Source organism: Takifugu rubripes, chromosome 11 (genome assembly GCF_901000725.2).
Source record: "Takifugu rubripes chromosome 11, fTakRub1.2, whole genome shotgun sequence".
NCBI lineage: Eukaryota > Metazoa > Chordata > Actinopteri > Tetraodontiformes > Tetraodontidae > Takifugu > Takifugu rubripes.
In genome coordinates, this window is record NC_042295.1 from 3,648,045 (window position 1) to 3,665,799 (window position 17,755).

The 17,755-nt window shown below is 41.5% G+C and overlaps 1 protein-coding gene across 1 annotated transcript; it reads right to left on the reverse strand.

Moving 5' to 3' along the window:
* Positions 1-1,048: 1,048 nt before the first annotated feature.
* Positions 1,049-17,073, reverse strand: kcnj5 (potassium inwardly rectifying channel subfamily J member 5). The gene is made up of 4 exons (XM_029844377.1): positions 16,931-17,073; positions 8,113-8,195; positions 4,899-5,772; positions 1,049-3,039 (listed from the first exon to the last, which is right to left on the reverse strand). The coding sequence occupies exons 2-4, from the start codon at positions 8,173-8,175 to the stop codon at positions 2,657-2,659; spliced, it is 1,320 nt and encodes a 439-aa protein (XP_029700237.1). The 5' UTR covers positions 8,176-8,195; positions 16,931-17,073; the 3' UTR covers positions 1,049-2,656.
* Between the last annotated feature and the right edge of the window lie 682 nt (positions 17,074-17,755).

Here is a 17,755-nt window from a genome sequence, read left to right on the forward strand (position 1 = left end):
CCAAATTTATAAGCTTAGACAAGAATAGCCTTGAGAGTACATTGCTGCGATCCAGTGAATTCTGTGTCACACTGTCCTGCAGATGTCCTGCAGAATGGCAAATAACTGTGTGGTCTCTGATGTATGAGGATCTATGTAGTGCCTGCAGTCACAGGAGCCCACTTGTCGTACAGTAAGTTTTCAGGACTGTTGTTTTCGAACATTGGGAAGGGTAAGTACAGCAGATTCATACTGTCTTCATTACCTGGGAACTATTTCTCTCTCTCTCAACCTCTCTTTCCGCGGGACTTTGCAAATATGGATATACAACCTGTTTAAGACAAAAAGAAAGGATGTTATCAAGGGAATGGACAGGGCAGTGACAGGCACCTCGTTCAGCCAGAGAAGCGACCCCCTCAGGTGGAGCTCCTACAATGTAAAACACCAAACTACACCATTTATTCAATGTCCTCTCAGCAAAATGATCAAACTCAGTTTCTAGCTTCCATCAAAGCACCTGCTGAAATGTCAGACAGCAACTTCTGGCCATGTGGTCCATTTAAGAGAGCAAAAAGCAAAACAAGAGACAAACATAACAAAAAAGTCAAGCTGAAGGCTAACTGTAGAACACCCTCAAATTTAAACGCCAGCCAGCGTTCTGGAAATATCATCTTGTTGCTAAGCAGCAGCATTTTCAAGTATGATTTTAAAAATATTAGGTTTATTAGCTGTAGCAAAGACAATCCAGATGGTTATTGATAACTTTTTGCAGTCCATAATACTGATCAGACATATTTAGAGTGATGAGCACCATTTTATCCCGGTTCACAAAGCCTTTTCCAGCCTTTCTTTGGTTGTGGCTCTTAAATTAGCACCAGTCCAGATAATGCATTATAGATCCCACTGTTAAACTGTCAATGGTGTCATTTGTTGACGATACCCACACATGCATTTGCCCTCGTACTACATGCAGAACCCTGTTTTGTTTCAAACCTAATGCTGCAATGCAAGACAAGGTTGGTTTACAAGAGCCAAGGGGTAAATGTGTCTTGTTACCAAAATGCTTCTCATGTGAGCGTGTTGAACTGCTACTCAACACCCATGTACAGTAGATGTTATCCATTTGGAGCATGTTGTTCTTTAAACCGCATTATGTTTATTTTCATGAGATCACAGAAAACAGACGTCATTCAAGAAGTGAAAGATGAGCTCTTTCTCTCTAATGGCAAATATATATTTTTTTAACCAATAGAATACAATAAATTAAAACAAAGACTGGACAAGCAGCTGTAAAATAATGATAATGAAACAATACATTTACAAGTGGGAGATTTGAAAGTTAAAGACGATTTTCTTCCAACAAATAAGAGTTTAATTTGAATACATTATCTGATAATATATTATAGAAATCTCATAAATTGCATGCCTACAAAATACCCTGTATTTCTTAGTGTATTAAATTGAATCAGCAACTGGAAGCACAAAGGGCTAGTTCATGCATGCTAAATTTTTACATGTGTTTGGTTAGAAAAAAGTAAAAACATGTTAGTCCCAGGGGAGGTTTCCAAGACAGTGTTTATGGTAATGACAAATGCACTATTTAAAGCACAAAGTACAAAACAAAAATTTGAATTGAACGTCAAACATCTGGAAAAAAACTAGAATTCAGGTGATAGTTCAGGGTAAAATTTAGAGAAAATGATAGGAAAATGGAAGCCAATGTTGCAGGTGAGGGGCTGGGGAGAGAAGTCATAGAAAAGCTGCTCCTGACAGTGTAAGAGGTACAGTAAGAGTCAGAAAACCTCCAAGGTTGAAAAGGTTTTTAAATATTTCAACACAGCCACACCAGACTGACTGGTTTGTCAGTCTGGTTAGTCTTGTTAAAATATGAATGTGTATAAATTGTGCTTTACATACATGGGGAAGGCTGAGAATTCATATTTTAGTTGCTGAAGCAAATCATTTTGATCTTTAATACTTAAAGCATAGGCTGTATAGTTATTACCAGTATTTGTCTAGTATTACCCTTCTTTTGCCACCTGCAAAGCAGTATAAAATGAGGTACTAGCTGGTTGGATTGGTTTGGTGAGAGCAATGCGGGTAATAACACTGAATGAACGGGACTGGGAAATGGCTATGCTTTACCCAAACACTTGTCCTTTTTCTTTGCCTGAGTATACAGAAAGAACTTTAAACACTGTGGAAGCAACACTGAGGGAAGGGAAAAAAAATCCCCACACTTGAAACAAAGATAAAAGGTCTGGTACCACAGAAAAGCTGTCAGAGACATCAGCTAGATCATGAGACAGATATAGTGATCAAAAAAATTTGAATCGATACTCTAAAATGAGAATATTTGAGTATCCATAATAAGCCCGTGGTACTCTTGTGATGGCTACCAGTTTCAGATCAAGTTTAGATTAATGAAACTTGAGCTTTTATCTCAGTAAATGGTCATTATATTGATAAAAAGACAATCTGTCCCACTACCCTTGAAGCGTTTGTCGCGCTTTTGGTGGTGTCCGAACATTTCTGCAAATCTGCTCTACACTACAGACTGACTGTATTGCATGTTTGCTTCTTGTTTTTCGCTGCGATGGAAAAAGCTGACCGTAGACTAAATGAAGCATTATATTGTCCTTTCCTATCATCCAGTCTTAAATCTCAGCTCATCACTTCAGCCGGACAGCCCATCAGCAAGGGCCTGTTCCTCCAGAGCAGCGGCTGAGCCATTGGTCTCTCCTCTGTCAGCTCCTGATTCCTCCTCTTTGTCCTCATCCTGGATGAGCAGATTGGGATTGTTCAGGTGGTCCAAGGGGTCCAGAGTTTGCATTTTGGATTCCGGACTGAGGAGCGAAAGCTGAGGCAACAGCGGCTCCTCCCGAAGCTTAGCAGCGAGCTCCTTGGCACTGCAGGCGGGGGTGTTGGTCTCGTACACGTCGTGGAAGTTGTTGTAGTCGACCTCGTAGAACCCTTTTTCTAGGGAAAGAACTGGTGTGAAGCGGTAGCCCCACAGCACTTCTGTATCCAGGTAGGAACTCCGCGCCTGACATGTCATTCCTGTCATAGGAATATTGATTGCATCAATCAACAATACACGACACACACAAGCCAAACCAGTCGGACGCAGCTCAAGCATTAAATAGCGATCCTCATTAAAAGCATTCCTGTTCTGCTCACAATGTCCACATGGTCCTTTGTGACAGATTTAGAGTGTATTCATATGCAAACCACCCAGCTCACGGGACCCTGACACCCAGCTGTTGTTTTCTATAATGCTGCTCTTCATATTATTCAGGATGGTGAATTATATTGAGATTGGGCAGAAAAAACAGGCGCAGATAACGAGCTGAAGTGGTAGCCGGTGTCAGGAGAGGAGCTTTTGCATCTTTCTTGTCCTCGCTACATACACATGGCCTAGATTCCTCATCTAACTTAAAATGAAATGTGATAAATAAAGTTTTAGGTGGACCCATTTGAGAAAACTATCTCTAAATCTCTCATTGTTTTTTTTGGCCTGTCAAAGGTGCTTCTTGATATCTATTTTTGGCAGACCGCGTGACTAATTTTGATACTTCAGTATCAGTATCAGGGTTTGCTGAGAATTCATAAAGAAATATGCACTGGTATTGCTAAAATGTGAAATGATGCTGTTTACACTGTGAAGATAATCTCATGTATAAAACAAATTACAGCAAAGCGCACTGAGAAGCCTTAAACCTGTCATTCAGAGACACTGCTGATGTTTTCTTATCCATTTTATAATGATGGTGAGAGGACTTGTGCCACAGAAAAACACTGCACAATTGCTTGTATTGAAAATTTAGACAGAATACACAGCCTGATTCACTGTAATGCAGCAAAACACAGTCTAGAAGTCAGATTCCTGGCTGTGTAATCAGCCCATTACAATTATAATACTAATATGGTATATGTTCAGTGGTACGTTTCACTAATTGTTTGTGTTAACGCATATGGTCTCAGTCTTTTTAGTTTTAAAGCAAATACACCTTAAGGACCTGAGCATTAACATTTATAGCACATTAATAGTAACGTGCAATGTTTATCCGTAATTGACAATTCACAACTATTTAGAAAGGTGAGATTAGGTCTGATCCAGGTTTGTTCTTGTGTGACTTGTTTAACACCTGAGTCAAGCACCCAGCAGTGTGAGCAGGAAGCGTGATGACTGCTGCTTTTGAGGTGGAAAAGTCAAAATGAAATAGAGCAGAAATATTCTGATGCGTGCAAAGCCTCGCCTGATCACATCCCATTGCTTGGTGTGTGTGTGTGTGTGTTGTTTTTAAAGACTTTAAACACAGTTGTTTGCAGACAACAACTACATCCCCATCCAAAAAGGTAACTAGTTTGCAAATATTTGATGCACTAGCAGCATGTAAATAATATTTGATAGGGACTTTACGCACCCCTGAATCATAAATCAACAACTAGCTTATGGTAAAGATCCTCTTAAATTTCTCTATTTCCTGCATAATCATGATGGGATGGAGACTGATGTGCTCTTACTGTGAGGTGACCACTGATGTGTGGGCTTCAGTGTCAGCAGAGAGTCAGCCTTCAGCCTCAATGCTACATAAACCTATTTTATAAGATCAAAATATACAGCTAAAATGCATAAATAACTCTATGTCTCAGAGTCGGTTAAAAGCATTAAATCTGCTCAGCTGTCGCATTATTACCCCTTGCAATATGCAGCACTTACAGCTACTCCTTTCCACCCCTCTTATGTGCTGTAGCTCTCCCTGTGAGCTTATTCCATCTCATTATCCATTTATCCATCTTCTCATCCTCCCCACTCAACTCACTTCAAGCATTTGAACAAGCTGTGTCTCACTCTGTATGTTCATTAGCCATGTGTCCTCCCAAACCTCCCTCCCTGTGCACCCTTCCCTCCATACCTGTGGCTTCCACCATGCCCTCAAGGATAACCACAATTTCAAACTCCTCCTTCTCCATTTGAGCCAGTGACATCTCCCAGAAGGGACTCTTCTCATTTATCTCATGAGAGATGATGAGCGGTGACACCAGGAAAAGCCGGTCGTCCCCCGTGTCAAAGCCGATGTTGATGTCCGTCTGGTTGAGTGGTATAAACTCGCCCTCCTTGGTCTGCTGTGAGCGGATCAGCTTCGCTCTGATTGATGCCTCGACAATGTGAGAGTTCCTCAGGTCCCCCACGCGAAACATCAGGCACATCTTGTTGTCTCGCACTGAAATGACAGCCTTGTGTGAAAACATGAGGGTCTCGGCACGATTCTTTGGCTGTGAGATCTTGACAAACATGCATCCCACCATCATGGCGTTGACGATGGAACCCAAGATTGCTTGCACCAAAAGTAGTATAATACCCTCTGGGCATTTTTCTGTGATTACTCGGTATCCGTAGCCAATCGTGGTTTCAGTCTCAATGGAAAAGAGAAACGCTGAGACAAAACTGTTGAGGTTCTCCACACAAGGAGTCCAGCCTTCCTCATCAGCGTGTACCAGATCCCCACGGATAAGCGCTATCAGCCACCACAGAAAGCCAAAGAAAAGCCAGTTCACTACGTAGACAAGGGTGAATATGAGGAGACTAAAACGCCAGCGTAGGTCCACCAGTGTAGTGAACAAGTCACTCAGGTAACGGTAAGTCTCTTTAACATTTCCATGATGAACATTGCACTTTCCATCCTTCTGCACATATCGCTGACGGGGCTTTTTCACAGGGTCAGAAATCAAGTGGGTCCGCTCCGTTGAGATCTGAGGCTCCCGCAAGTGTTTGGGAAGCTTCTTCACCTGTGGTGAGAGAGGAGCAGAGCTTGAAAGAGGTAAAGGCACACATCAAGATGAAGAACAGAGAAACAAGCAGTGGACAAAGGCTAAATGTTTGCTATTACACATGTAATGTACAAAAATGTAACTTCAATTTTAGAAATGTTTACGTGATTAAATATGCAATAGCATCGATACATTCCCTTAGCAGATGATATAATGTTCAACTACTTTGGGCTATTCCCTTCAGAGGATCAACTCTCCATGTAATTCTATCCTCTGCATCATTTTCTCTTATATCAACTACCTTCACATCAGTATCAGCTGGTAATCTTTCAAACTGGGGAGGCTGAGAGTTCTGGCCAACGGTAGGAATGATTGAACGAACTAACAAAACAAAATTAAACCCGAATACGGAAACGTTTAAACAATGTTGTACTGAAACAAGGAAGAACAGTGAGTGTATTTTAGTAGCATAGTATTATTTTAGTAATTTTATTACTCTTACTTATAGTACAAGAATTTAACAATGGAGAGGATCAAGCGATTTTGCCAAGCAAATCGTAAGAAGTGGGTTGCAACCTAGTTTTTTGAAGCAAAATCCCAATGTTCAGGTGACCGCATATCTCAAACTGTCAATCAAAGTAGCAGGGCAAAATATTGACATTCATCCAATGACAGTTTCAAGGCAAGACTTGTGGAAAGTTGTAACCTCTGCATCCTTCTACCAGAATAAATGTCAGTCGTAATATTGAACTATATTTGGTAATAATAGCAAATTGCATGTTCTAACATCTGTCTCCTCTCAAAGCATGTGTTTCTGTAGACTTCTATCACAAAAGCATTGCGACAAACAGAGTTCAGCCAAGTTTAACCAGGTTTCTGAAGTGAGAGAGTGCTTTTGAAGCCATTGCAGACTGTGATTTCTTATTTTTGCAGCATCTATGTGGATGTCAGACCACTGACAAAGAAAGAAACCAGGACACAGCACTAGGACATTACGTTTTTTTTGTCCCTGCTGGCACAGCCCCAGTGTGGCGATCTGGCCCCACAGCTGTGCCCTACCTCCATCTTTGTCCCCTGTGCTCCCTTAACTCACAGCCTCTGGGACATTGGCAAGTCTGGATAGAACAGATTTCTCAATCCTTGCCTAACGGAGCCTTCAGGCATCCATAAACAGAGAGGCATATGCCTGGGTGCACACACTGCACGTATGTACCTTTCTTGCATTAAAAATGAATGTAATTGGGGCTTTAACAATATATTTTTAATGATTGCAGCATGTATGTCTATCCATCCATCTATCTCTATGTGTATATAAAGGAAACAGTGAGGGGTTTAGCTCCTAATCTCAGGAAAGCATCCGGGCACTGACTGATTAACCCCGATTTTGTGGAAACGCATGCTTGTCTTTTACAATTGGACAGGACAGAGAAAGACATGTCGAATGAAAACTGACGCTGTCAAATAAATTCATGGTTATCATCGCATTCTCAGGCGCCGCCATCGCTGACTGGAAACCTGGTTCCGCAAGGTTGTGCTCACTTCAACGGGAAAGGAATGTCCTATCGTGCTCTCACTGACACTCACAGTGCAGCTGTGATACCCTTGCATTAGGAGTTGTGTGGCTCTGCTCTGTGTATATGGACAGTGGCTCAGTCTGTATTTATAGTATTGACTTTTCCGATATCGATCTGAAGTGATCCTTGCTTCAGAAAGCTGTTCACAAGAAGGGCAAGACAAAGCTTATGGACCATCAAAGCAATTATTTGCTAATGACAATGCTTCATTAACGTCAGTGGGCTGTCTCCTATAGAGAGGGCACCATCGTTCTTTGAAGGAAACTCTCATTTCCACCGGGTGGGTTTTCGATTCAGATGATACGCCTCTCATAGTTGCCATTCATCTACAGCCTTTGGAGCATATACAATTGCAAGATATTTTCTGTCACTCGCCTCGGTGGTGACACTTCAGAAAGAGTGTTAATTACATTCGGCTAGAGAATAGAACCGATAAATTGCAGGGTGACTCTTCATTGTTAATACATTTCTCCAGCAAAGTTAAATGAACTATGTGTGCATCCGATATTCAGGTTTGGTTTCATGCTTTACTTTCTACTGTAACTCCTGGATTATTATGACCTTATCTGTATCTCCACTCCTTATCAGTCTGCAGCACACAGCTTTTAATCCGCCTCATTCTCACTGTCCCTGAAACCCAGCTGATAGTTTTGCCTCGCATACATTTATCTCTTTCGGCTCTTCCTACATGTTCAGCCTTTTAAAAGAGCCTTTATAACCAATATTTATCCATTTACTTTTTACTTCTGTCCAGTCCATGACCAGTTAAAGCTGTTTAGCTTACCTGAGCAGGTGTCACTCCTATCTCCATATTGTGGTCCATGAGGACTCGAGAATCTCCTGCCATTCTCAGCTGAACCTCAACACCTGTAAGACACAAAGAAGCAGAGTACATATAAATGGAACGCTGTAGTAGCAGACAGCACAGTGAAAACTCCCTAAATAATAATTAAGTAGATATATTCTGGAGCGAGGACATTTCCCATTGGCTAAATAATGGTAAATTCATTATTTTTTAAAAAGCGACACCCTTGTACGGAGAAGGAATTGGAAGTTGTCTTGAAATATGCAAGCAGAGCAGGAAGGGAATAGTAATTACAAGGTGGGAACTATACATTTTCATCTCATAGGACAAAATCTCGACAGGTTTCATAGATTTAAAATCCTACGGCCAACCATAGGTCATTTCTTAATCCAAATCACTGGTGAGGAGGATTAAAACAGCTAAAAGCAAGCCATTACCGACTGGCCTTGCCTGGCCTTGGCAATCACCACACTGCAATTCACCTTTCCTCAGTCATGGAGAGAGTTCCGGGATGTACATGTGTTGCACATCCAGAACTAAAAGTGGCAGTTGGTGTAGCATCGATCACACCCACTAAATTTGGCCAATACATCAATAGTTAAAGGTCAACGCTACACTGTCTTCAAACCACGCGCACAACGTTAATTTGGATGATCTATCTAACCTTCAGCCATCTAGATTTTACATCTGTACAATACAAGCATCTATGATAACCGTTCCATGCTGATATATGTTACTACACCTGGACTCATTACTTTTGACTTGCTTCAATTTGTCAATATGACGATATTCACCAACCAGTCCTATTAGGAAAGCCACAAATCCTCAATTTATTTTGATATATAGCCACCTCTTCAGGTCAAATCACAGAAAACATGTCATATTTGTGACCTGTAACATCATAGTGTAGAGGATTTTGTTGTATACAGTATATATAACCAAAGAAAATGATACGAACTAAACCTGTACGTCAATTCTAATAAGACTGACTGTTATAACATGTAACAATGAGAGCAAATCAATTTAAAATTAAGACTCTTTACCAACCTTGTACTAAATGCACATCTCACATCAAAAGCTCATCTGCATTTCATGAGGTTAACCCATCGCACCCTGAGAATTACACTTGTCTCTCCACACCTCTGCTAAGGCACTAGAAACTTGCTGAAACATCACATCGTCTTTTTCTGAGCTTTTTTAATGTGACTACATGTTCTGTAGTCACATTACAGACAAAGCAACTCACATGTAGAGGGAGCATCCATCAGCTGTGCTTTCCAAATCAGCTGGAGACAGAAGACTAATTACTTCCTGTCTCAGATAATCCAGTTGTCTCTTTTACTTTACATCTAATCTAATACAGAATACAGATGTACACATTATCTTTCATGGAGTTCAGCTTGAGTAACTGGGCATAATGTTGACCTTGTCCACACTGAGTGGGGTTTAAATCTTTTCTCTTCCTTCCCTATGTTGTAAGGCAAAACAGATATTTTCAAACCTGTGTGGTAAAATGTGAAAGAGACAGACATATGTCTCCCAAAACATTCAAGGAGGGCTTCTGCAGCAGCTGTGGGTTGGAATAAATGATTGTGGCACGTGATAAAACTGTAAATTTAGCAGCACCTTCCTCTTACTCAGCAATAGTCAGCTGGATTGTGGACATTTGCCCGCACGCTGCTTGAAAAACGCCTCCTGAAAATGAATGACAAGTCAAAGTGATACACGGGATTTGATAGCAGCCAAGCAAAGCAATATGAGTTTCTGGCGGTGAACAACACCTGACATTTCTTTGTCATCTCTCTCAGTGTTTGATCACTCATGAGGTGCAGAGAGGCAATGCAAAGTCAAAAGCCACGTCACAGACCGGACCCACACAGGAATGGAGTGTTGACTCTGACAGCCCAAAGCAAAGGGCAGACTGACGTGACGGGCATGTGAGAAGGGACCAGGGAAGGAGGACAGAACACAAAGCTACTGAAAAATAAAAATAAAAACCACTGGGAAACTGGGTGCTTTTTAGGCATATGTTTGAAATCCCACCCTACTGCCTACGTGTTCAATATTTCGCTGTCATTTCTCTCTCTCTCTTCCTGTCCGACCACTAAACGCAGCCAACCTTGATCAAGTGTCAGTACAGGATTTCTGCCATTTAAAAGTGAATGACCTAACAGCTTCATACTGGCCTCTCAGCTTGAGGGGAAAAGATCATGCCTAGATTATGAGTGGTGCTCCCTTTAAGACACGTCCAGGTACTCGCCAGAATTTATGCCATGTTGAAATACTGGTAGTAAAATGTCAAGAGTTAGACCAGAGCCAATCAACAACACTACTTCATCCAAATGCATTTGATTTCAGCAGAAAAAAAGTGGTTTTGCTCTTTAGTTTCTCTTTAATTAATAACTGATAATGAAAATAATCCTCCAATAAACCAAGAAAAATCGTTGCTAACTTCGACATACAAGCAATGATGGGATATTTTTTTTTCTCATTGAAAAATAGGGCAGAAGAGACACAGTAGTGGTTGCTAATGCTAAGGAGACCTTTTAACTTAAAACTCAAACCTGGAGTTAAAATATTGCTCAAATATTCCTTTTCTTCAGCTGTCTTTCTGTTCTGCTCCTATTCTCAAATGTGCTTACGCAGATCACATGTAGATCACTGACCTCGTCGTCATCGACAACGCAGCCTAGCAACGCAAAATCAGGGACTTCGCCACAGAAGATTACTACTTGTACAATAACAGGTTTAACAAAAGATAAAGAGAGGCTTCCACCATGCTTGTTAGAAGGCAGCTGCACATTTGCAAAATCTGCAAAATGAACAAATGAAGCGGTGCTTTTGAACGCAACCTTATTTTTTGCATTCTCCTGAACTGAGCATTGTTGCACAGCATGTACCTGAATGTAGATTTTGAGTGGATGTAACTGGCAGCAATTAAAAAAGGTATGCACACTTGGCCGTGGCACGTTATCTCTGAGCTCTTAGAGAGTCACAAACATTTATCTTGTTACAAAGAGAGTGGCAGGATGCTTTAGTTGAATAGTGTTGCTGTCCTGATAACAACAGCACTTATCTGGTGTGCTCAAATCCAAGGGGTACTAGTAAATCAGGGAACTGACTTCCAGAGGGATATCTGCAGGACATACATTTTCCTTATTTGCTGATGCTGCATGCTGTAAACCATAATCTCCACAGAACACAGAGAGCTTTCTTCTTTTGTAAACTGTGGCAACCTCTATAACGTCCCCCCAGGGACGGCATTGTACTAAACACCACATGCTTCAGGATTGAATTTTCTACAGCTTCACGTCTTTGGGAGCCTTTTTGTTAGCTCTATGTGTTTTACTAAAGAGCAAGGACTAAATTGAGGCAGGGTTTCATTAAAATGACATTTCTGCAAAAAAAAAAAAATTGCCCGGATTATAAATTTCACTTAATGGCAATAATTGTAAATCCTTTTATTATTGTTCTTATTATTTTCCATCAAATGAGGGTAATAATTTTTTTATGGCCCTATAGAAAAAGCCTATTCCTGCTTGAAATTTGCACACAAGCTTGTTTCGTAGATGCTCTAAATACTGCTTGGTATGTTTGTTCCTGTCTCCTTTAACTTGCGGATGATAAGAGGAACTTCTGCATTTCTGTACATTGCAACTATAAAAAAAACAAAAAACAAAAACAAAACTCTTTGATAACCGCAACTGTGACCTGGAAACACAGTGTTTGCATCGGTTCAAGCTTACAAATGGCAGCCTACTGAGTAGCAGCCTGTGATGCGTGATAAAAATTTGGCAGTATAGTGGGGCTACTTAGTTATTTTTGTTATTTACAATCGCGTGATGGGAGACGGAGCAGCTGAAAGGGAAAGCCGAAGGAAGGAGTACAATCAGCATGTCCCATGAGGAAATGTATGACCTGAGCCCCTGCATCTTAATGGTGGAGTCATTCTGCTATGCTGTCTGTTATTTAATGTCTCTGGCCATGGGCAATAAAAAAATTCAATTTTTATGATTTCCTTACCCTCCATCTCTCCTCCCCTTGGGTCATGGTTACCAGCTCTGTCACCCAAGCTAAGACTGGTTCATGTAACGACGTGACCGTGTCCCTATCTCTGCTCACTTATGACACTTTGAGGGCAGGCGGGTCAAATGACTAAAAACGGCCCCGGTTACTTTGGCTTCGGGCCTAGCAGACGCACACGCACACACGCACAAACTTCATGCCATGTCTCCATGCCCGATAGTGAGCTGAGTGTATCCACTTGTGTGTCCTTCTCATGGATGACCTTCTCCAGAGTGACACACAGAGACGCCAAGCTCACACTGGAGAAACAATTTCCCTAATGATACCTCCATCTCTTCTTGTGTTCTCCCCTCTCTCTCTCTTCCTCTCTCTCTCTTTGTGTGTTTCTTATACTCTCTCTCCCTCTCTCTCTCTGTCACACATACAGACTCATGAAATATGTTCAATATACACATCTCTCCTACATAACATAGAGGGTGGCACTGACAAAAACAAAGCAATTTGGTAAATCGGAATAAAGCACAATATGATTTATTCAACAATAAGCAAAGACAATAAGTCAATATTTTCATGTGACTCTGCTGTCAAGTGTACAGGGTTGAGTCTGTAACCTGCCTTTGCCTTAAGTGAGAAGTCATCTTTGCAGTCATAAATGCCAGTCATACGTGTCTCAGGACTCAAATGGCATGATGGATCCTCTGATGAAAAAAAAAAGAAATACAGAACATCTGGAAACGGTGTTGCTGAACTGGCTCGGGGAAAGGCTTTGCCCCGTGGTCCAGGAAATTCAATTAAAGCCCCATCTGTTTGACCACCATTCGACAGAATTAATGAGCAAATCGCTCTCACTTATCAATGATGTTTATTTCCCTGAACCTTTTTGTTCTGAGGCTGAATGTTCTAATGTCCTATACGAGGTTAATCGATAAAGCTCTTATGTAGGAAAATGCTGATAACATTAAATAATTTTGTTTAAAAAGAATAACCAGTTGAAATCAGGGTTTTCCCTGTACATGGTCGCTAAAAGTGTATAACACCATAAGAGTGTAATTTACAATGACTTTTCAAGGGATGCATCCCATCTTATTCCTAGCTTGCACCTAATGTCAAGATATCCGTTGGCTGCTGCTGACAGGAGATTGGTTTGGGATTAAATCATAACACCTCCAGCAGCCAAATAACACCCTCTTCATAATGTTGTCCTGCAGTGTGAGAGATGTGATGGAAACACATGTGAGAGGAAGATCACACTGGTGTCTGACAAAGGATACACACATCCAAAAAGAGAAGGACCAATATGGCGAGGTTCACATAATGCATCTCACCTAATGTGACACCTTGTGTGATGAGTAATATACAGGTTTTTACTAAATACAAAGAGAATATAGACATTGATTTTCTTTTACTTGTACGTGATACTTATATTACTTGAGTCTGATGAAAACATCTGGTGTTATTAGCACGAATCACATAGGGGCAAGGTGTGCTTTATAATTTTATTTGAAATGACTTTTTTCCAATTCTGAAAAGGTTTGGAAGAAATCTGATTCATTTGTATTCAGCTCCAGCACTGAGGTGTAAACACAGCAGTGCTGTGCGATGCTATATAATCCTGCATTGACATTATCGCTGTATAATCAGCAGCAGGAAGAAGGTATCTACAGCAGGTGTTCTACAGCAGTTCCAGAATGGTGTGGCATTTTTTCATAAATGAGAGTGATCTTGAATAGCTGAAAGGGAAGCCCGCGTCCTCAGAATGTTTCCCGCAGCTGTGCATCTGAAAATCCGCCCAACAAACAGCCTCTAGCTCGACGTCTGTCTTAATGACCTCTAAGAGTGACAGTTTCTGACATAAGACGTGGTGGATTTGGGAGGCAAAGTGAAGCCCTCGGTAACCGTTAGGCCTTAGTAACGGCGCAGCTTTTCACGTGTGTGTTAATGAGCTGCAAATGTACGGTGATGTGTTTCCCAGGGGTGACGGATGCGCACGATTCACTGGAGCTTCCATAGAAACCATTGAAAGAAATTCCACCAGATGAAGACATGAATGTACTTGCTTCTTACATTTTAATTAGACTGCAGTGATAGGTGACCTCTCCTTTTATTAAACACTCAAAGTGAAGGGAGTGAACATACTGAAAACTCCTTCTTTGCATGGTCCATGAAGAACTGCCCTTGAGCCATTATATAGATTGTACTGTGAATCAACTTAACTGTCAGTGTGTGGGAGCAAGCCACCATCTCCAGCAGGGGTAATTGCAGTGTAATACAGTGGTTCTCAGTTGGAGACTCTAAAACAAATGGAGAAAAGTCTGACTAATTAGGTGAGAATCTGTGTAGGGTCGTTTACTATTGCTGAGACAAAATATATCAGTTTTCTTGAAAGCTCCATTAAGTATTAGATTAAATATTCACCATTAACATCCGCCATTAAAATGATATTTACATACTAATTTAAAAGCAAAACGAAGCCTAATTACAGGTTGAAAGCTAAATGTGATGGAGGAACCCTGCAGAACAATAAAGATGAAAGCAATTTAGTTAAATCTGTCTGACTTGGATTATAATCACCTGCACACTGGAGAGATTCAAGGATCCACTCCATCAGTTTATCACAGTGCTTAAAATATGCCTTGCAGATAGAGGTTGGTGTAGCACCACTAACTAAGACAGGAGCCAGAGACACCACTACCTCTCATTTTATTCCATATTACCTGCTGCTGACTGATAAGAACTGTTCTGGAAACTCGTTGAGAGCCACTTAAGCAGGATGAGATGCGATGTCGAAGTGAAACGTTTTGCTGAGGTGGACAAAATGTAATCAGAGTACACTTCTGGTAATGAGATCTCACTGCATCCTTCCCAAGGTATGCAAAAGCATTGAGTAGCATTGTTTATCTTCAGACTAGGTCTCCGAACAGAAAAGGCAGCCGAGGCTGGGGACTGGGGGGTTCTTCACCGAACTGACGACGCATCTGCCACACGGAGGCTGCATTAGTGACTGCGTAGAGAGTGACGGGAGTGCATCAGAAATGTTACGCTGCTCGACAAACCTGTGCAAACTGCCTCAGACTTCCTTGTTTCTCCAAATGGATGACAAAGGCTGAGACTGCTGACACTGTTTTCAAATATATGCAGCCTGTCCCTGTTAGGCACCTCATACACGCAGTTTCTAGGGAACATGAAAGAAAAAAAAATCAAATTCATGCCTTCTTAAGCTCTTGACATAAATGCCTCACTGTGGTATCAGTGAACTGAGCTTCCCCTACATCCCAGAAGAACAAAGCCTTGACTAAATAAACAGATCTAATTAATTATTCACAGTGCTCCTTCTTTCAATACTCTTGCCAAGCATTACATTCCCCCTTTAAACTCTTTTGTCCAGATGCTAACCGGATCAGGAGAAGGACAGCGAGGACCAGGGGGGTGGGGGTGTCAGCAGAGTGAGTCACATCCATAGTAATATCACAATTATAAGGATATTAAGTGGATTTTGTTGCTGATTGATCATTTCTGCACAATAGGCGTTCCCTCTGCTTCCACCACATTCGAGTTAAAACTCCCAAACGTAAAGACGTGTCATGTCAGGACCTTGTGAGCATTTTAGCTTTTGGTGAGAGGAAAAATTAAATAACCATGCTTTGACAAAGCTGGTAATAGTTGCATTAAAAATAAATCATTAACAAAATGTGCTAAATCATGTATTTTAATAATAAAATAAGTCAAAGTGCGGCGATACAAGTATTTTATACACTTGCCTCCCTGAGAACACCATATTAAAAAATGATGCCTTAATGCATGGCTGCCTTTATGCTGTCTTTACATTCCCAAATGACATAAGAGAAGAAAGAGGAGGACCTTTAACAACTTTACCCTGCTAACCTCATTCTACGGCCATCAAAGTTTTACAGCGACAACTCTCGAGATGAGTGCACTGGACTGCGGCTCCAGAGGAGGATCTAGCGACCGTTGGACATTAAAGCCAACGACCCCAATCCTCGGCTGTGAGCGCGTTTCAAAGGAATCGATATAAATGATTTCCTCTCACTGCTTTTGTGCACCCTCCAAAATTCATAAAAACCCCCTCGTACTATATAACCATGCGGTCTTCGTCATCTGATTTGACTGAACATCTGAAAACGTCGCACGCTGGTGGCAACAGACCCCCGCACGTGCAATTCGGTCGTCTCTGGATAGATGGTGATTAGCAGTTCGGCGCCTGCTGTGCTTGTAAAAACTCCTGCATTGCACTGACACAACTACAGCGCAGCGCATGAGTGCTGGCCGGCTGTTCCCTGCTTGCGTCAGAGAACTCTATCGCCTTTTTGATTACCCTGCCCCCAACATGACGAGAAGGAGATGCGTGGTGTGATGATTCCTGAATCTCTGCAGCGACAGAAGATGAACGGCAGCAGTGATATTCAAATGTACCTGATGGAGGAGAGTTATTGAGGCTAATTCCTCAGCATCACTTGCCTGCTGTCTTCTCTCCCTTGAAGTGTCTCACGTTGTTTTTCTATTGTTTGTGTCTTTCTAATCAGAACCTCCTGGTTTCCTGCATCACAACAAGTACTGCAATACTTGTGTCATTTGCCAAACCCTTTTTGGTGCCTTCCGCTGCTGATAGGATGCAGTCACAGCATGCAAGTTCACACAGAGATCCTTTGAGAAGACGCTGCTTGTAAGCTGAGCTACACTGATACCATAGATTAGCTGCGTGACAGCCTCATTTTCTCCTGCTTTCCGCTGCTTGTGCGCTATGAACACCTACCTTCAGGTCTCTGCTTCCAGGCATGTCACGGATGCTCTTCTCCCCAGGACTGCACACTTTTTTGCTGGCTTTGTTCACACAACAAGGCTCCTGCTTCTCTCCTGCCAACCAGCTCCTTCTGTTCTCCAGCGCTCGCTCTTCACTCCTCTGTGAGAGGGGGTATCTCTGTGCATGTGTATGCATGTGTATAAGGAGAGAGCGAGAGAGGGAGAGAGAGAGAGAGAGAGAGGGAGAGAGAATGAGAATGAGAAAGAGAGGGAAATGAAATGGAAAGAATGTGTGTGCTTTATCTCAACTGTGCCTTTCTCTTCCTCACTTACACAGAAGCTGGACCTCTTTGTCTCCCAGGATATGTCCTCTATAAATACATGTTTATGCCTTTTTGCACACACATCCTGAACATCACTCTGTTTGTGTGAGTGTGTGTGTCTCCATGCTGCAACAAAGGTGAAACTAAAGCATTTTAAGAAAGTTAAGAAAGCACTATTAAATTTGCAAGTTCAGTTTTAAGAGAAAGTCAATCATTTGAGCTGGGATCAATGTTTAAATACCTACAATTTAAGTATTTGACCATTGTGACAAGCAGATTCAGTATCTTGCAGAAACCTGAAGCTCCTATTAGTAGGCTGGGCTCTTCGTCGTGTATGGTAAAATATTGGTGGAAATAACAGTTTGGACTGCTGTTGACGATGGTGGCGTGTTGTATTTGAATGCTGCGCTCACCTTTGTCCTCAATTTCAAAGATGTCTTTATGTGCCTGACACCTCCATCATTGCTGTGTTCAGAATCATTCTGGTATCAGTCCTTTACATTTGTCTTGTCTTA